This window comes from Platichthys flesus, chromosome 4 (assembly GCF_949316205.1).
Source record: "Platichthys flesus chromosome 4, fPlaFle2.1, whole genome shotgun sequence".
NCBI classification, from domain to species: Eukaryota; Metazoa; Chordata; class Actinopteri; order Pleuronectiformes; family Pleuronectidae; genus Platichthys; species Platichthys flesus.
This window is the reverse complement of record NC_084948.1, coordinates 1,735,209-1,755,533: the sequence shown is the minus strand read 5'-3', so window position 1 is coordinate 1,755,533 and position 20,325 is coordinate 1,735,209. Positions and strand designations below refer to the sequence as shown.

Sequence of the window (20,325 nt, the reverse complement as noted above, 5' to 3'; positions counted from 1 at the left end):
ATTTAAAAATTCACATGTGTAGTCACCTTTCTCTGACAAGTTGCACATTGTGCAACACAAGGTACTATACTACAGCATAATTGGTAAATACATACTGCAGCATAATTGGTAAAACATAAAATGAACATAAAAGGTAGGGAGAATGCTTTACCAGTGAGCGTGATACTTCATTCATTTCCAACTTTCCTTTGCCCATTCACATACACTCTTCCTCTTACCACTTACTCACAAAGTATAGCCTAGTGTGAGTGCAAAACGTAGTGACAGAACCCTATATAACCTAATAGTCAAAATAACTGTTTAATTAAATTTAATAATAATTGATATCCCTACATTTATATGGCCTGGTTTGATCTGTCCAAAATGTAGCTTTGGGCATAATTAGATGCTTTAGAAAGTATGATACTGAGAAAAATGAGTCTTTCTCACCTAGTGGTGCTCATTTTTTCTTATAATTGAAATATGAAGTCCCCAATTTGATTCAGTTCAATACAAAAACAACAGGGGTTCCCTATGTGTGCCTTTCTGCTAGAAATACATCAGCTCTCAAGGCCCATAAGGTGTCTCTTATTATATATATATATATATATTATATATATATATATAATATATATATTTGAACGCAAACAATTTTCTCTTCCTGTAAAACTAGTCTGTAATGTAAATGATCCTGGAAGGAGATAACACGTTTTTATTTTTGTGTTACTGTGACCAAGGAGAACTTTGAGCCTGTGAGAAATGGTTCAGAGATATTTGGAAAAAAATCTGTAACAATGGGGTTCCCCCAGCTGATATCAAGGGGATGTCTTCAATCTGTTGAATTGTAAACACTACTGAATGGCAGTCACTTGCATTATAGCTGCACACGTATACATGCACAGTGATTTGTGTGAAAGTAGCTAAAACAAAATAGGTCCCCTCCTCTGATTTAATTCAAACACCAATAGGCCTTCACAATCAAATTGCATTGTTATTTAATAAAAACTGACATACCCGGTACAATATCTGAGGTCCCATATCAGTACAGTCTCTAAAGAGATTATAATTTTGCTAAATATCAAGGCATTGTGCTCCTCCATGGGTTTTTACTGAGTAATACACTAATCGATGTGACATACAGCTTTAAAATTCAGAAATCGCTATAAAAAAATATGAAACAATGCTTATAGTTAGGGTTGGTAATCCTGGAAAAGCTAGCAAGAGCAAGCTACACTTAAAAAACAATGCAACCGATATATCCCACCCCCTCTTATACACCCCGTCAAAGGTACGCCCCCAAAACACATGAATGTGTACTGACTGACAGCTGCTATAGATAACTTTACCATGACTCCGGTCATGTACATTGACAGACAAGTATGCCAGCCAATCATGTCATTTGGACCGAATGAAATAATTTACATTTTTAATCTTACAGTGGTCTGAGTGTCATGGACACCAAACCTAAAGTTGACATTATTAATTGATGGTTATCGGAACGTAAAAAGTATTCCAATAGATAAGATAGTGTTTCATAAAACCCTCCTTTGCTCTGAACGATACCATCATCTCAAATAATACTTTTTTTGACCAATTTACTCCTAATCAGGTCAGCAGGGACTATAAGACTACAAGCGTTGTGTAGGGAACACAACGTACTGAACAGTCACAATGTCCATCCCCTGGAAAGCAAACCATTTGTCAATCCCATCTATTGATATCAGTGATACCACAACACACAAGCACTATCCAGCCCCCTGTATTAATCAGCTGTGAATATTCTGTAATGCCCTTCCCTTTTAATATCAAGCAGCTACTGGTACTGCCGAGTTGGACTGTCGGACAGAGGCTGTCAGCGCTGTTCTCTATGATTCACTGCTCTAAGCTGCAATGAAGCCCAGAATGCAACAGTAGATCAGTAATTCATGGCCACTAACAGCGACCATTGGCTGGCACTGATGTAATGGCTTTCATAACACCATGTCAAGTAACCAAGCTTGGCGGGCACACTACATCCAAGATCACTTGCAAAGCCTTTTGTTGGCCTCTGTCATTTTGAGGAGAAGTCTTCTTTCTGAGTGTGTATAAGAGTCTAGTCCTGGATCTAAGAGGCTCGCTGAGAGTAAATTAGTGTAAATGAAAGTACAAGGACAACCTGTCTTAAGACATTCGGTTAGAGACCTGTCAGTGGAGGTATTAAAGCAAATCCCTATGTAAAAGTCAACAGGTTACCTTCATTTGACATAACAGAATCACATGCTATGGGAATACTTGGATGGTTGGAGTTACAGTATGCCTTCCACCTGGCACTGTGTCTCTGATCATTTAATCCTTGTTATGTCTTCCACTCTGGCTCATTGGCTTTGCTGTAGACATGGAAACAGTTTCAGTACAGGAAAGAGATCTTACATGGTCGCTTGGCCACATTTTTTATGGGATCTGAACGACGCACCTCTATAAATGTCAGGGTCGAGTCAACCTGAGTTGGTTGTTTTTTATCTGGCTTGGTACATTTCTTAATTAAATTGACCGTAGGCTTACAAAACAAACATATTGATGTCCCTGTTCTTTTGTAAGTCTAAACAGTAATGCGTGTAAATGTGTTTCCCTCGCTGCTGCTGCTGCTGGTGTTGTTGTTGTTGTGTGACTGCATTAGCTTAGCTGTTATTAGCCAAGTTAGCACATGCTGCTTCAAGCCTGTTAGGCTTCAAGTGATGTAACTGGAAGGAAACTCGTATGTGTGTGTGCGTGCGCGCGTGCGTGCGCTGTGCTGCTGTGAAGACTGATCTGTAAACGACATTACATTGCATGTTGCTTTCATCAATATATCCAAGGAGTGATTGTGTGATTTCCGTGATGTATGTTGTCCTTTATGTTTGATTTAAGGTGAGGTAACATTAAAATGAATAAGTACATGTTTTTTCTCTTTCTTTACTTGTAGCACTGCCAGTAACTCAAACAAGAGCACACCTGCCTGCTCACCAGTCCTACGCAAACGCTCACGCTCTCCCACGCCACAGACCCAGGAGGGTGAGAACATGGTGGAGAAGGGTTCGGACCACTCCTCTGACAAGTCCCCCTCCACACCCGAGCAGGTCGTCCAGAGAACGTACTCCCTGCAGTCAGCACGAAGCGGGGGAAAGAACTCGAAGGTGAGTGACCAGGAGATGCTCCTCCGCACTTGATTGAGGACCTGTGAGCACAAAAATAGAGCCCCACATTTTAAACTGTGAGGCTCTATTTTTATTAGAGGGTAAAACTTATTTTGTGTCTTGCTCTCTGGCTCGCTCTGTGTCTTTTTAACTCTAAAGCTGCATCCGTACTGATTCGTTTTCGTACTCGTACTAAAGCCATCTCTGTCCACACAAGCATTTTGGCTCTCTATTAGTTAAATACTCGGTCCATAAGACGCTTAACATAAAACAATTCACATAAACTGAGCATCCACATGCTGGTGTAAACAGGAAGCACTTTGTTGTTGGTTGCAGAGAGCTAGGCTACAAATGAGAAGCAGCAATTGTGAATAATAAAATGTAAATGCACAACAGCTGTTAGCAAAAACAACCTGGTCAACAACACTTTTAATAGATTATCCATGTTGTTTTTTACACTGGTGGCCGAGGCTAATGCCTGGTCTCTTTCTTCTGGAAGGGGGTCATGTGATAGGAGCCTTACGAATCAGGCTACATCTTGACTGAAAAGATCCAACGAGCAAGCAGTTGTTAGTTTCTGTGTCATCGTTTCCAAACGTGGTAGTATGATGTAGCTAAATAGCGCAATACATTCTCAGTTGGATCAAGAACGTTCAATGAAATGCTTTTATGAGAAGAGTTTTCTGGGACAGAAAAACCATGAGGCACTCTGTGGTGCACAGAGGTGCTTCGACAATGAATGTTGTGATAGGCCGTCTTTGAAACTATGAGTAATATCTCACTATAAACATAACAGCGGACATGACATGCAGACATAGACTTGTTACATTAATTTAGATGCAAATTCTGCAAGACCACATGAAAGTGAGGGTTTGACATTAACATAAATGTGGATTTTAAGTCAGAATGTGTCATGTTTTCTTTTTAAAGTAGAAAACAAGTACATAAGACAACGGTAGAAAATAGGTTTGGCTGCTGCTTTTCTCATACTCTTGGTCTGGCGTACTGCGTTAGATAACATATCTATCTGTCTCCTGCACGAGATGATGTGTAAGCTCTTGTGTGCAGCCATCCATTAACTGTGACTGCACAAACACGTTAAAGTTGTGCAGTGACGTATGTGTTATGATTAGTTATTGATTTGTACATACTGACATGTAACTTGTGTAGCTATCACTCTCCCCCCTCAGGAGAGATTTAACCCTTCTCCTCCTCCATTCCAGCCTTTCATTTATCACATCTCGAGTTCTCCCCCCTATTCTCTGAACTCTTTATTCATCCTGCTAAGAACAAGAGGTGAATGATAAACGGGACAGTTAGGGTTAGGGTTAGGGTTAACTAACGAAGTAGTAAGCCAGTTTTAACCAATCACACAGCAGAGATGGAGTTATCCCAAACAATGAGTCGTGTTGACAAATCTTGGGTAATTATTCACCCGCTGGAATTAAAGGTCGGGCCAGTGATGTAGGATGAAGTTTGTTCCACAATTTAAATAAGGTGCAGCCCAGTGTGAATTTCGTTGACGAAAACGATGACGAAATATATTCCTTAACGACCCTTTTTCCATGACGAAGACGAGACGAAGACGTAACGAAAACAGATCTTTGAAAATAAAAACTATGACTAAATCTATTTTTAACTTTCGTTGACGAGACGAGACGAGACGAGACGAGACGAAAATGTTGGTGGTTGACTAAGTCACAATAATTTGTGTGTGTGTGTGTGCCTGTGCCTGTGCGCTCCCAGATAGCGCACCGGTCCCGAGGCTCCGCCCCCCGCCCCGCTCACTCGCTCAGAGACACAAGATCAGAGCTAGTACACGTGAAGAAGCCTCTCAGTGACCGACTGCTTCTTAACTCAGCTTTTTGATCAGAGCAGAAGCTGCAGTTGGTTCTACCGAGCTGCAGTTTCTGTGTTCGCCTCCAGTCTGACCTGCTCTCACTTTTTGTTTTCACATTTAAAACTAAATATATATTTTTAAAGCTATTAGGCTGCAGCTATATATTTTTGTAGAAAAGGAGTTTAATTTGGCTATTAAATGTGACTTAAACTAGCCTACATTTGGAATTCGTTTTCGTCGACTAAAACTAGACTAAAATGTAATTTGTTTTAGTTGACTAAAACTAGACTAAAACTAAGAAGGATAAAAATGACTAAATGTGACTAAAACTAAAAAGCATTTTCGTCAAAAGACTAACACTAAATAAAAATAGCTGCCAAAATTAACACTGGTGCAGCCACTGTCAGCAGCAGTAAACTCTCTCCAAAGTACTGTTACAATGAAGACAGGTTTATGTCAAAGAGTTAGATTCTACACCTTATTAAAAAAAACACCACATCCCTTCTCCTCTAGTGACACTAGTTACCTCAGTGTTAATGTTGTTTTAGACTCTTTTAGTTTTTTTCGTTATTGGTATGGTTCAATTGTATAGATGTTTTTTTTTAACAAGATGCATAGACAGGTCATGGATGAAAGGGTTAGGGTTAGGGTTAGGGTTAGGGTTTTACTGTTACTCCAGGAAGGATTTTGGACATTCAAGAAATTCCAACCTAAAAATGTATGGATAATGGTGTGGGAGTTAAGGTTTATGGGATAAATGCATGTATTTTAAGTCTTAAAGCAGTTGCTTATATAAATATGAAGAAGGTGCCTGTGGCTAAAATGTTTATCCTTATGAATTTGTTTGTTTGATTGTTAATTAGCAGGATTACAGTAAAACTACTGAACCTATTTGCCTATCATTTTGTGGAGGTATTATTAGATTTACCAGAAATCAGACGGCTGCAGGGTTTACCCCCCTCTACTTTTTTTCTTGAGTCTTTATTGCTATAATTCAAATATATAATAACATAGCATCACAACAAAGCAAACAACTTGAGAGAGGGTTTGCATTTTACATTTGCTAGTTTAATTCATATTAATCCAGAAATGTATCCAATAATTCACTTGTCAGTAGCAGTATACAGTTTGTTCACCTGCTTTAACAAGGTGGGAGAGGGCATTGGTGGAGGTATGTTCTCTCCAAGCACCCTCGTTGTTACTCTTGTTACAACTTGCTATCAATTCATCCCTTCTTAATGAGGTTCCCATTTAACTTCACAACAAACATTCTTTGGGTCACTCTGCGTATTTGGTCCCATATTACACATTGGCAGTGCATTAGAAGGGATCTCTTAAGTATGGAGCAAAATCTCTAAATCTGAACACAGCATATTCATGAGATTATTGTTTTAAGACTGTAGACATTGAACAGCGAATTGGAGATCTCTTTGGAGAGGTTTGCTGGCTGTTCTCTGGTGACTGAAGATAAACATCAGTGACTGTTGCTTGTTGTTATACGCTGTGTCTATTATGAAAGTGTAAGGATGGCCCATAAAGCTCCTGGGTCTTAACTCTTCATAAATAAGTAAGGACAACAACAGAAAGAGCAGCCAATTGCATCTGTGGTCATTCCCGATGCGTATTGACTAAAACCCGATGTTTTTGGTGTTTAGCTGAATTGATCTGCATCGTCTTCCTTCTCAGCTGAAGTTCAAATTGAATCTCTCACACGTTCAGGTTATTTCTCAGAAGGAGCATATGGCTCTTTTATATGCTCGGCATTCATTTAGTGTTAGAAATGATCCATGACTCTCCTTCCATCTTTGACCTCTGTCTTCATCTGTCTCTGCTGTTTTAAATCACTTGTTGGTTTGTTTTTTGGCTCTTTGATTTGTTTTGTGTCCACACCACAGTGTGCACGTCTTCTCTCTCTGCTGTTGATGCTACATGCCATGTGATAACATGTGCCATCTGATAAAGACTGTTCAGTTCCTCTGTTGGTTCTTTCAGCTGTTTCTTCTTGCAGTTTGTTTTTTCTTTTCAGTTTCATTTTTTTTCTATCTGATTTTTTCTTTGTTCTTCTCCTGACTGCATGCTAGTCTCACAAGCGACTTTCCAAAGTAAGCATTACTCTTTTTTCTGTTCTTTCGAATATTTCTGTGCCCAGGTTTTTCTAACCCACCCCGATGCCCCACTTCTTGTCTTGTGAGCTGTTCTGTGGAAATGTCCAAACCTTGTTTGCAATGCTTCACCCCTCTGAACCCAGCTTGTTCCTTGGTACATTGCAACTGTTACGAACCCCCATCTGCACCCACAATCATAGCAGATGGGCATTCCTTGAGACTGACACCGAACCTCACTCACTTCCCTTCCTTTTTTCTCTCCTGTCTTTTCCTTACTGGTGATATGCAATGTAGCAACTCCTGATTACTTTTACAAATATCTCAATTAAGATAAGCATAGACACAATTTCATGTCAGGATATACTGTTTTAAGTTTTTTCAAATGTAAAGAAATATAAAAAACTGAATTAAAAGCAAACAAACACAGATATAATCAAATATAATTTAGCATAAACACACAAAAAAACGTGATTTACCCCTTTCCCATTTGCCTCTCTGTTTTTATTTCCCGGTGTGTCACACTCGACTCGCTGAGGGGTTCTCTTACCTCTCTGTCTTGCCAAATTAGCACGTTTAACCAGATGTCATGAGTCCGTCACAACTGATAGGAGCTGGAGCTGATAAAAACCTAGTCTATTCCAGAGTCATTTGACCCAGGAGTGAATGCCAATTGTGTCCATTCGCATTGCAGATAAAAGCCAGGTGTATTGGTGTTTTTTGACCAGGACTTCAAAATTGGAAGAAAAAAACCTTTCTTTCACAAACTTATCCATGTGTTACATTTTGGCAGTGAGAGCTTTATGTCCTTCATGCTGTGTGACATGCCCGGCTGCAGAGGTATAAACTCTTAAAAAATATAGTTGCCAAGTTCCCATTCCAAAGCTGCAAGGCGACATCACTATTTGAACTTGCCTCTCTGTTGCCACATGAGATAGTGCTGTCCCACTTTTTAAACCACCACCGGTGCACCACAGGTCCAAAATCCCTCCCAACCCCCTCCACCGTCCCGTCCCCGTCCTATACATGTGCGATTGGTGTCACGTTTTAGTTAATCGCCCTCACTGTTGCTTCATCCGTCTAATTTTCTATTCCTCAGACTTCATCTCATGTTCTTCTTGCTATTTTGTCACATGGCAAATTTATTGCTGAGCATAAAGGGAGGCCATATATATATATATATAAGTTCACCTTATATAGGGACAAACAGAAAAAGGACAGACAGTGAAACACATGGAGACAGTAAATGTGAGTTTGGCGTGATTAACAGACTCATGATGCTCCGTTACCAAGTTCCTCAAGCAGTTTTCATGCACACAGGGACCCATATCCCAATTGATTACATCACTCCTCGTTTCTGTGCCACAGTCTGTGCATCTGCACCCCCACCAAACTCTCCCTCCCTCCCCCACTCGTGAGCCTCTGTGGTCAGCAGCAGTCACGTGACTCTAGATGGCATGAGGTCGTCAAAGCAACGTGAGCTTGATCACCCTAGCCCTAATGCAATCCAAATAATAGAGTGCATTCAGCGAAATAACAGGGGTGCCGCCCCTCCTGCGCCGAAAGGGCCCATATGATGATAACACAATGTCAAGTCAGGATTCATGTGTAACACACACACAAGCTAGAGTTGGCTTCAGTAGTAGTTTTCTATTTCTTCATGTCCCTGTTGCTCACTGCTTTGGTTGACGTTTTGCTTTCTCTTTAATTTTCTTTTCAGTATGACAGACTAAACCTGATTAAAGTAAGAATTTCTTCTTGTTTTCATTTGACCCATTCACAATCCCTCGCTGGCCCCCATGAAACCACCACCTACCCACCCTGGCCCCGGCCCTCAACTTCCTCTGTATCTATGCGACAGTAGGATCTCTCTCTGATAGTTCCAGTCTATCGTGTCCTTTCCAGTGCCTCCCATCCCCCGAGCCAATCTGATTGGACGGTGATTCGTGACCAGTGTAAAACTCTTTATTTTGAAATGTCATGTAATCTGACATTCACACATGAAATGACAACTTGACATGAAAACAGACCTCACCCTAGTATGTGTCTGCAACGGCAGGACAGGATTTAAAACCATCACATTTCCTGTGTGAGGCTTTATCTTCTGCTAGTACATTTGTCAACAAGAAGGGCACTTGGAAAGCATATACCTCCACCAATGCTGGTTGCCACTTTATCACCATATTTTATATACTTGTATTGCATCAAACACATAGTGTGTACCATGTACACAAAAAATGTGAACGCCGCTATCTCACAATGTTGAAGAAATAGAAAAAAACGGAAACAATTACTCTGCATGATTCAGTTCCGCATCAAAATGTACTGGATTCTACCCTGACCCATAATCACATCCCGCCACCAGGTTTCGTTGGAATCAGTCCAGTAGTTTTTGCATAATGTGGCTGAATAACTGACAAACAAAGGCTCCTTGGCGAAGGTTATGTTTCATACAAATATTTTAAAGGCTCTTTATACCATTATGAGATCTTTCTAATTCATACATATGAGGTGACCTGCATTATTCAGTTTAGAGTCGTACAATCACTATTTATATCTCTCCATTTGTTTGATCTCTAATCACAATGAAAAATCTGTCTCTCTCTCTGTGCCTCTCTCTCCCTTCATGAAAACAATGCCATCATAAAGCTCACAAACTTGCATGCAGTCAAACACAGTGACACACGTACACCTTATCCAGACACTGGCCTCAAAGTAATTCCTCTCTCGTGTCTCTGTCACCTTCAAATCAGATTAGCCCACATCAGCAAGGCTATCGTCACAACCAGGCCTCGGGTCCTGCCACTGCAGCTGGCTGCTCACTAACATGGCACACTGTGCGTAACCAAACCCTGTCAGAGGAACAGGAAACCAACACAGCCCCAGGGCACAGCAATAGATAAATGATATCAGGGTTTTGAAAGAAGACATTCGCCCAAATGAAAAATAGCATTACAATTTGAAGCTGACTTTCCAACAGGTCAAAATAAGACAGTTATTCAAACTTGTTTAAGTATAGCTCAGAAAAGTCCAAATATTACACATCATAAAAGTTTAAAACAAAAGTTTAAACAGTTTTATTATTTTTTACTTTACGTTTAAATGTTGTGCTTTCATTTAATGTAGTGCTGTAATCAGACACTAGATATCACTTTTTATCCCCCTCTTCTCCCTCTGAACACCTTCCTCCCTCTGTCACCCTCTGAATGATCACCTGCATGTTTCCCCTCTGGAACCTTTTCTCTCAGACTGTTGGAGCAGAGTGTGTTCATGTGGCTGGAACATGTTGTAATGTCATAGTCATGACTAAGATACAACTCTTCTGCCCCCTGCTGTTATATAAGTGCAACAGAAATTATTGTAAGTGCAACAGAAATGAGTAATGAAGGAAATCACCTTGGAAATATTTCATGAATATCAACAGCCATTATCATTAATTAAATTTATTTTAGGGCATTGAATATTATCTTCTCTCACACAACTGCTAAGAATTTGAAATAATTTCACATGTTATTATTTTAATTGTTTCATTATTGAAAATACGTTTTACAAAATTCTTAGAATAATTTCACCTCACATGTTGTATGGACCAACTTTCATGTAAAATGTGAGACATATTGTATGTTTAATAGTAGCCTTCATATGACTCTACCGTTTATCTAATACGCTAATGCAGGGTATGGTACATTTGGAGTGAAATTGCTTTCAGTTTTTTCCACAACAGGAAACATATTTTTCTTTGAAATCCTTTTATTTTGAAAGTTTCTTATAGTTGAATAATTAATGTGTAAAAGTGGGTGAACTGAAAGAAAATTTCACCCTGCATCGACCTCAGACACGCGTCTGTGCTATTTAAACAGTGTGGATAACTTGCTGTGATTTCTGGCAGGAAGGAATGTGAGGTCCAGCTCGACCGTCACGCCTGCTGGTACTTGTTATAATCGAGTGTTTCACCCCCTCAGTGTGTCTGTCTGAGCCCACAAGCCTTCCAGTGTATTTTCTGTCTTCACATCCTCACTGTCTCTGTCTCTCTCTCTCTCCACAGAAGAGCCAAAGCTGGTACAATGTAAGTCCTACTTTGTATTTATTTCTATGTGATTTGGTACGTAGAGTTTAAGTGTGTGTATGTTCACGTTGTGTGGGTGACTCCTGCTAGTGTCCTGGAGTTGTTTAAGTGAAGATTGCTACTCTCGGGATGAAAGGTCATTGTCTTTGACCCTGTTTACTGGAGCACCAGATCACTAATGTTGGTTAGTAGTCCTACAGGCGTGGATAAGCATGGATTTAAAAGAGCGACAGGTGGAGTTTCTCTTGCAGAATGGAAATACAACTGTAGGATTTAAGAAATGAAGATTAGAGCATGAACCAAAGTTACTTCATTATAAAAGTAAACAAAATACAGAGATGCAAACCCAGAACCCCAGGGTGTTGCAGTACTATATTTCACCACAAGATAGAGTGCTAACACTCTTTCTTACCACACAATGATTAACAGTGGTGGTCATTGATTAAATGTATATTCAAATACCCAGAGTTGACAGGATTGAGTTTAAAACCACCCCCATTTTTTTCTTTAAATGTCTTTATCAGACTTTTTTTCCCTATTTTATGTTGTTTTATTTCTTCTTTTATTATATTCCCTTTGTGTATACTCTTCCCTTTTCTCCCCAGCATGAAAGACAGCACATCCTGAGAGTAAGCATGACTTGTATTCTTGTGCAACCTAGAGTATCTCTCTGTGTCTTGGTTCTCATGGAGGGATGATGATATCCCTCCTGCCTGCCTGTTACTCATTCCATTGACTTCACTCAGCGCTGTTACCACCAGATAGCGAAGCCACAATTATCAAGGTGACATATGTAAGATATTTGTCTCCATAAAGCCCTATACTTCCAATCATGGAATGGTCATCAGATCATTCCTGGTGCTAATGCTCTCATTTGCTGCATCAGAGCTTGTGTTAAAGGAGAGACTATATTTTCATGAGTCCCTAAGATGTATTGAATGCTCGACGCTGCAACCAAACATCTAAACCTGGTTCACAACTGGTGGTAGCAAGCGCGCTGAGTTTCTTACTTGTACTAAACAAATCAACAAACCATCACAGGGGCCTCTGGAATAGCCTTGAATGGCTTTTGAGCAGCAGGGGAATGGAGCATGGTGCTAAGTCCCAGCATGCCTCCCTCCTGTCCAGCTCTGCTTCACATGTCCTAACAAACATGGACACTGGGACACTTCAGGGTTTTTAGGGTTGGGGTTTGAGATTTAAAAAAAGAAAATACAGGGACATCTGTGCCTGTATGAAAATGTAGAAAAGCTATTTAGCTGTTGAAAAAAGTGTATTCATTTCTCTAACTCAGATATAACAAACTCACATTTTATCTTGTTTAAAAATGAGCATCATGTAACACACTGACTCTGTTTATGTCTAACAGATGTAAATGTAAATGTGATTTCCCACTCCAGCAGGGTATATTACAGCCCTGAGGAACTCCTATGTGTCCATGACACATTAATATAATTTTATTAAGCATGACCCAACTTAAGTAACATATTGAGCAAGACCAATTTAGGCCGTAGCAGCAAAACCTCTGAATCTACGTGAGCTGCTCTTTTTATATTTATTAGTATTTTTTTGATGAATGAAAAAATATAGATTACCATCAGCTTCATCCATTAAACAAATAAAGGTTATTATTATATATTATAATTATCAAACCACATGGACAGGTTTTATTTCTGGCCTACAGGACATACTCTTGAAAATTCTTGGCTTGTTTACAGTGTGGAGTTTGCAATTTGAATATGACTTCACCATTCATCACAGTAGATTTACAACGGTGAATGTACCTTCAGTCTTAACCAAATAGGAGCAGGGGTCACATTTTGAAGTGTTAAAACATGTATTGTTCATACAATGGTTCTGATATCTTGTACACACATCCTCACTCATACCATTAATTAGTGCACTAGTTTCGGTTGATTCTCTGCGTTAAGTTGGCTCTGAATTCACATAGGGTTCTAATCTATGAAGCACTTGAGATTAAATGTGTGGTTCGTCTGTAAGTGCAACTCTATGATGACCTCCTGTGGAGCTGAAATCACACTCATTAAAGCTCTATCTGTCCTAATGTGAGTTCTGAGCCTGTTCAATTTTTGCATCCTGCCCCGTTTGTTCACTTTTTATCTAGAAAGGTTTGTTGCATATTTTCCAATGGCGACTGACCCACAGGCTCTGTGCACTGGAGGAAAAGCCTAACAAATGCAATGGATAAGTGAGGTCGGGACTTAAAGCAGCACTATGCTTCTGAACGATAACGTGGTCTATCACGTGCTGACTGGACCTCTGACTACTTAATCTCACTCGAGCTGTCTTCATACATGAACTCTGGAAAATGTCCTCACAATGGGGTCTGGATCTATCCATAGTTTTACCTTTCACACGTAAACAATCCAGCAGGAGATTCTCTTTCCTGGCACAGCATGCAGGAAGCAGGACATCATTGGTCAATTCTGCTGCGGAGATCATGTGTTTTGTAATTATTCCACATCGATGAGAAATTTACATTCTCACACACAGCCCCTCAGTCTCACTGAATTGAAACAACAATGGATAGTCCTCATGATCCCTGGCTTTCTGAACCAACAGAGCTACTTCTGTGTCAAATAGACCAAACTCTGTTTAGAATTCTTCATACTTTAAAGGTTTCCTCACTAAATATCGAAGATAAACCCAGTTTTTTAAGACTTCTAAGTCTTCTTAACTGATCTACAGTTCAGCCTTACCCTTGAATTTGCTAAAGCCTGATTCTGTCAATTTAACCTGCACATTACTCAGAGGTGATGTATCTGCTCACCAAAGTTACACAGAGCAAGAACAGACTTGGCTCTTGGCTCCATCCTCCTTATTTCATGTCAGTGAACCATCAAACACATGTTAAAGCTCTTATTAAGTTAAAAGAACAATTGCGTAGTGTTGCTTTAACACGGCAAATTAATTGCATTTGTTTCGATGTACATGCAGCAGTGAGTGTACGGGGCACCATTCACATTGATTCACTCAGATCGATGTTTTTAATTAGACTTTTCATCAAATTAAGACTGAGAATGCACTTAACTGGATGTAAACACCTCCAGTCCTCACCTCATTTAACACACTAAAATACTGTCCTAGTTTACAGTACCAGTCTCTTCCATCCCCTGATGTTTGTCCAGCAAGTTAATAGTTAACCAGATCCATAAAATCTGTGTATTAACCTCATCACAAGTCTCCTACTGTCACCTGAACGACGGGCAGCCGTTCCATCCCAATGGCCGCCTTCTTTGCTTCATTCATAACTGCAAAATGAAAGAAATCAGCAGGTATTAAACAATTACTGTTGAACACAAGATGCCACATGTAATTTTGAGGAACAATTTTTTTACTCTGGTGTCACTTCTTAGCAGATGCAACCTCATTCTGCTGGAATTTCATCCAGATGATGTAAAGGGGTCCCCAGTGTGTGTGAGAGCCTTGTCCGAGCAGCATGTGATTGATTACAACTGTTTTCAAAGAGGATAGAAGACGAAGATTATTTCCAAGACGCATCGATTTTTTTTCAGCTTTCAGTGTCTGACTTACGCTGAGGGTTGGGAGACAGTCCAGAGGAAAGATGGATTTGGAGTGAGTGTGCATATGTGGGCTGCACATTTGTTTTATCCAGAACGACGCAGCTGTAGTAAAACTGGTGCTTGTTTTTATTTAATGCAGCTGGTTCCCCCATCACTATGCCCACCTTCTTGACTCTTCAAATACTACAGTTAAGAATAGGGGGAGGACCAAACAACAATTGTTTGCTAAGCGCTGCTAAAATAGAATCTGCAATCTCTGCATCTCTCTGCTTGCATTCATACCTTAAAATATTCAGGGGTCAGCACTTAGTTAGACCCAGGAATCTTTTTACACATAAATAAAAGTCAAATAGATAAATAATGACATTGTCAACCCGAGCAGTGGCAGGCAAAAAACAGCGAAGACCCTGTAAAGATTGATGGTGTTGTTTTGCAGGCGAAGGTAACTGGAGGTCATGCTCACATCTGATCTCTGTAACTCGATCACTAAGGCAGAGGAGAGCAAGACCGACTTGACGCATACTTCAACTCAAAACATTCACTCCTTTCTTCTAGCCCACCCTGTTTATTTCCTTTTTTCACTCCATCTTTGTTTGTATCAGTCCTTTTCTCTGCAGAGTAAACTCGCCTCATTCTTTTCTGGTCATAAACAGGGTAATTACCAGGCATTCAGACCTGGACAGCACACACACACACACACACACACACACACACACACACACACACACACACACACACACACACACACACACACACAGAGCTCACACACTTACTAGGAGGAGTATGCTTTTGAAAAAAGGAAAGAGCTACTGGCATGATAATAAAGGACTTGTTGGCCGGGGTTACTAGAGGGCAACGGCCGTAACTCCTCTCCCTGTGTGTGTGTGAAAGTGAGAGAGAGCCAGAGTACGACAGAGCAAGACAAGGATCATGTGGCTAGAGTATGCAGAGTCCACGGCTCTGACACTGGTGGGGAGCAGCACCCAGAACGGGGGGGTGGATTTTGCACGTCCAAACCAAATCGCTGTACTCAATAGCTCTTATTTTCCAAATCTGCTGCAACTGACAAGTCCACCAACTCGAGAGGGAATCCACCCGAGCTCCCAAAAAAAAAAAAAAGATTTGGCTCAATAAATGTGGAGCTGGATGAGGACTGCACAATGTCGGACTGGGAGGCTGTTCTGGAGCTGGATGAGGCATTGGCAGGGTGGCTTTTGCAGGGTCCGGCTAGAGGGGAATGGGGTTGTGAGTTGGGCTGGGCAGCCTCAGACCTTCAGGATCCGGAGTTGGACACGGAGGACTTCCCTGCTGTAAGTTGTGAGGAGGGGAACGGACAAAACAATGTTGGGAAGTTAAGAAATGTCGTGGTTAGGGACAGCGAACAGGCTTTGTGTTTACTGTACGCTGCTGTAAGTATAGTTCTGTGGAAATTCTCCACCACTAAAAAAAGCAACTGGTTTGGTTATGAGTCATAGTTATTTGAAAGCTCCCAGAGCTCTGTGCAGATGGCTGTTATTTGGAGTGATCATCAGGATTCTTTGTGAGTGACGTTGTGTAAACAGCATTAGGTGGGTTTTGGTTGTTTCTATTTTAACATTTATATCAATTCCTGGCAAATAGTAAAAGCTTTCAGAATTGTCATTCATGTGAGTGTTAGCTCCACACTTTCCTCAAGGACAGATATAAGCAGCAACACATTCTACTAAACATTATTTCACTCTTTCAACTCCTTGATTTACAGAGGAAACTTTTATTTTAAAGTGTTATTTTCTTCTACCAGCCCTGATCCAAAGAAATGTTTCTCTCATTTGTTTCAGTTATACATTGTGTTACTCTATTGGCAGTTATTGTTTCCTGTGGCTTTCCTGTGGAAGGAAAGCCTCTGCCCAGTCAGTGAGAGCCCTCACCTGGCCGCTTATTAAAATATTTTACACATTGCTCTGCAGATAGTCAATCCTGCAGAAAGAGCCAAGCTAAAGAGAAAATGTGATCATATTGAATTCCCCGATGCTGGAAAAACAATGTTAGTCAAACCCCTGTATAGGGTCTTGTTTACTCTTGAGATTTGATCAGTTGTTCTTTCCCTGATCACTGAACAGAAGCCTCATTGTCCGAAACACGCTGGTGTGTGATGCAAATCAGAGAATGTGACTCATTCCACAGTAAATGCTCCACAGCATGCGTTTTGAATGATCTGCAGTGGGCTGACGTTTGGAATTGCGCTTCAAATCATCAATGACTACACAAAAGTCGGTCCACATGCCTCTGCTTAAACATAAATCACCATATGTCCATTGCCAAAACTTCTCACACGTTGAAATGCATCAAAACTTTGGTTGGTTTTTACAAAATTATCTCACGGAAACAAATGACCTGTGCTGGTGGACTGAGACAAGATTTGTAAGCGAGCGAGAGAGAGCATGAAGCGTGTGTTTGTCTGTGTGTGTTTCTGTGTGGGGATGTTTCTGATTCTGCCTCTCCCTGCAGGTGCTGAGCCCGACTTACAAGCAGCGCAATGAGGACTTTAGGAAACTCTTCAAGCAGCTCCCCGACACAGAGAGGCTCATTGTGGGTGAGTGGACACACTCGTTAATCATTGGAAAATGATTCACCCTTCCTCAACAGAGAGGTGAAACAAACAGATACTTCACATTCCTGTGTCTAGATTTGTTAATTTACAGTGTAAAAACTAGAACCACAGTCCTCTAATGAAACCAATTCTAAAATCACTACATTCTGAATACTTGTTTAAATTATTTTGATCTGCACCACATTGCACACACTCATACATAGCAGTTCCCTGCTGTCATGCCGGATTTCATCATTTATCTTTTCACCCATAACTTAGATAAACTTAGTTCAGACCTGTTATTAACATCCATCCTGAGTGATCTGATCATAGGTAGTCAGCTAGTCCACATCTGAACAAACACAGCATCTGGAGATCTGATCACAATCAGTGGGACGCATGTGGTCACATTCTCTCAAATGTATCCTGTGCCGAATGTGAGGACCAACTCCTCAGCTTACATTCTGTGACCCGCTACACTTTCACATTGAATCAAATGTACTTTTACTCTTCTCAGTATCCATACGTTGATTTGTCTCTGGCAACAATATCCACACTAACCACCAAATAAGGATTTCTATTCAAGTCTTTTTTCATAGCAGATCTGCAATTCATTCATTCGCCCTTATTGACTCCACTCTTTCGTTCTTACTTGCAAGACCCACAGACATAAATGCGCAAACATTGTCATTAGGCACATCTGTTAACACATCTGTTAGCATGCTGAGGTAACAATACCTCAGCATGCTCCTTTGAGGATAACGCAGCTTCAGCAGCTCTCTGCCATCAACACTCAGCGTCCAAAGTTTAGTTAATTAGTTGTTGCATGATTTTCCTTGTGTCTAACCTTAGTATGACTTGGTAATGGAGACCTCGCAGCCTATATCGAACCTATACACACAAGAATTGGAATGCACTGTGGTGAGGTTTGTGTGCGAGCGCCACCAGCTGAATTGTTTATGTCCATGTCAGAGAGAACGTTTGATTGAATTCTAGCAGTCTGTTATGTCTGGTGTATTGATGAATATGCCACTAATGAATAACTTGTATGTGTTAATGATGTTTTTTTCTCAGTGATATAATTTGAACATTGCATATTCTTCGTGTCTCAGACTACTCCTGTGCTCTTCAACGGGACATCCTCCTGCAGGGACGACTCTACCTCTCTGAGAACTGGATCTGTTTCTATAGCAACATCTTCCGCTGGGAAACACTGGTACGTTCAAAAACGCTCTGCGTTCCTTTGTTTTCATTTTGGCAGCTCTGGTTCGCGTTCTGAACTATTATTTGTGTGTGATTATACACTCAAATGCATGTGCTTTGTGTTTGCATGTAGCTGACAGTGCGGTTAAAGGACATCTGCTCAATGACTAAAGAGAAGACTGCCCGCCTCATTCCCAACGCCATCCAGGTCTGCACAGACACTGAGAAGGTAAAACACAGAATCTTGTTTTCAGTCAAAAACTCTGGAAAATGTCCCGAAAATGGGAGAGTTACCCTTTCACATATGAAGAACGTAGCAGGAGACTATGTCAGGTCCGACGCTTTCTTAACAGGCACATTTCTAGAACATGCAGGTGAGGGATGGTGCCTGAGAAGTGCATGTAGGAGGCAGGACATGACTTATAAATTCCACAGAAATCACATATTTTTCTTCACAGTAGATCATCACTGTGAAGGAGAGTGTGGCCTAGGGGATAGAGCGGGTGTTCTGCAACAAGAAGGTTGCCGGTTCGAATCCCACTCTTTCCCATCTGCATGCCTAAGTGTCCATGGCAAGATACTGAACCCCTAAAATGGCCCCTCATAAAATGCTGAGTGTTCTAAAACTGTAAGTCGCTTTGGACAAAAGCGTCAGCTAAATTACATGTAATGTAATGTAATCACTGGCATAGGCCTGTATCACCAAATGTGTTATCCTCTTTTTTATCATGAGATATCAGGATTATTACAGTCTGTCGCCTGTCATCAACACACCTACTCGCTCGGCGATATTTTCTGCTATGTTTTTACATGGGTTCACTCAGATATTTTCCGGACATTTTACAAGGGGTCTGGCAGGAAAAGTTGCACTGCAATTTTCCTCGCTCAAGAAAGCAAATGTCTTATTTGCCTCCTCGCTCTCTCAGATTGGAAGTGAATGGGAGTTAAAGGTTCTCCTCTGAAACATATGCGCAAAAAAGACTGTGACTAAAATTAATGACACCTTAGGGGAAAGCTTGAGGTACTGAGGTACAAAGTCAAAAAGGCTAGTTGCTAACAGGAATAATTAATTTAATTTTTTTTTTTTCTTCAATGGTGAAGTTAATTTAGACATGACCTGTCGTTCTTCACAGCACTTTTTCACCTCATTTGGAGCCAGGGACAGGACGTACATGATGATGTTCAGACTGTGGCAGAACGCACTGCTCGACAAGGTAAGCAAGTCTGATCTTCATCTTATACAGTAGGTTGATGGGACTTACTTTACTGCAGTGTTTTCCCATCCCCTCAGTCTGATTGTCTGATTGGCGTCTGCCTCTTGCAGCCCCTGTGTCCCAAAGAACTTTGGCACTTTGTACATCAGTGCTATGGCAACGAGCTCGGCCTCACCAGTGATGATGAGGACTACGTTCCACCTGATGACGACTTCAACACCATGGGGTGGGTCTGGTTTTTTTGCTGCATAAGTTACCATGGCTACCACATTAAACAATTTTCCAATTACCTAATTAGCAATTTACAAATAATAAGAGAGCCTGGAATGACCTGTAACAAATATACTCACATGCTTGGTTCATACAAGCATACACATAATCTATTGTTGTGCAATTGATATATTGATCGTGAAACGTGTGCCTTTTGGCATTCAATAAATTTGGTTCTCAGGAAAGATATTGAATATTAATATAAAAAATATTAATATTAAATAACAACTTTAATTGAATAAAGCTACCTCGGGGCACCACCCTAATAAAGAAGGGAAAAGATAACCAATAGATTGATTAAGCCTCATAAAAGTACTAACTACAAATTTGAAACTCTGATTAACCATAAAATGTATAACTATAACCTAAATTACCATAGACAGAT

At 40.5% G+C, this 20,325-nt stretch overlaps 1 protein-coding gene across 3 annotated transcripts in view; it reads left to right on the top strand.

Moving 5' to 3' along the window:
• The window catches only part of gramd1bb (GRAM domain containing 1Bb), a 54,778-nt gene that overhangs the window by 20,495 nt on the left and 13,958 nt on the right, over positions 1-20,325 (top strand). Inside the window, exons 2-9 of one of the 3 annotated variants that reach the window (XM_062385582.1) lie at positions 2,921-3,131; positions 11,119-11,139; positions 11,745-11,768; positions 17,172-17,256; positions 18,366-18,469; positions 18,590-18,685; positions 19,590-19,670; positions 19,781-19,896. In XM_062385582.1, the coding sequence (XP_062241566.1) occupies positions 2,921-3,131; positions 11,119-11,139; positions 11,745-11,768; positions 17,172-17,256; positions 18,366-18,469; positions 18,590-18,685; positions 19,590-19,670; positions 19,781-19,896 (738 nt within the window). Of the gene's footprint in view, positions 1-2,920; positions 3,132-11,118; positions 11,140-11,744; positions 11,769-15,437; positions 15,995-17,171; positions 17,257-18,365; positions 18,470-18,589; positions 18,686-19,589; positions 19,671-19,780; positions 19,897-20,325 lie in introns of those variants that run through there. The other 2 variants (XM_062385583.1, XM_062385584.1) reach the window with 2 other exon arrangements.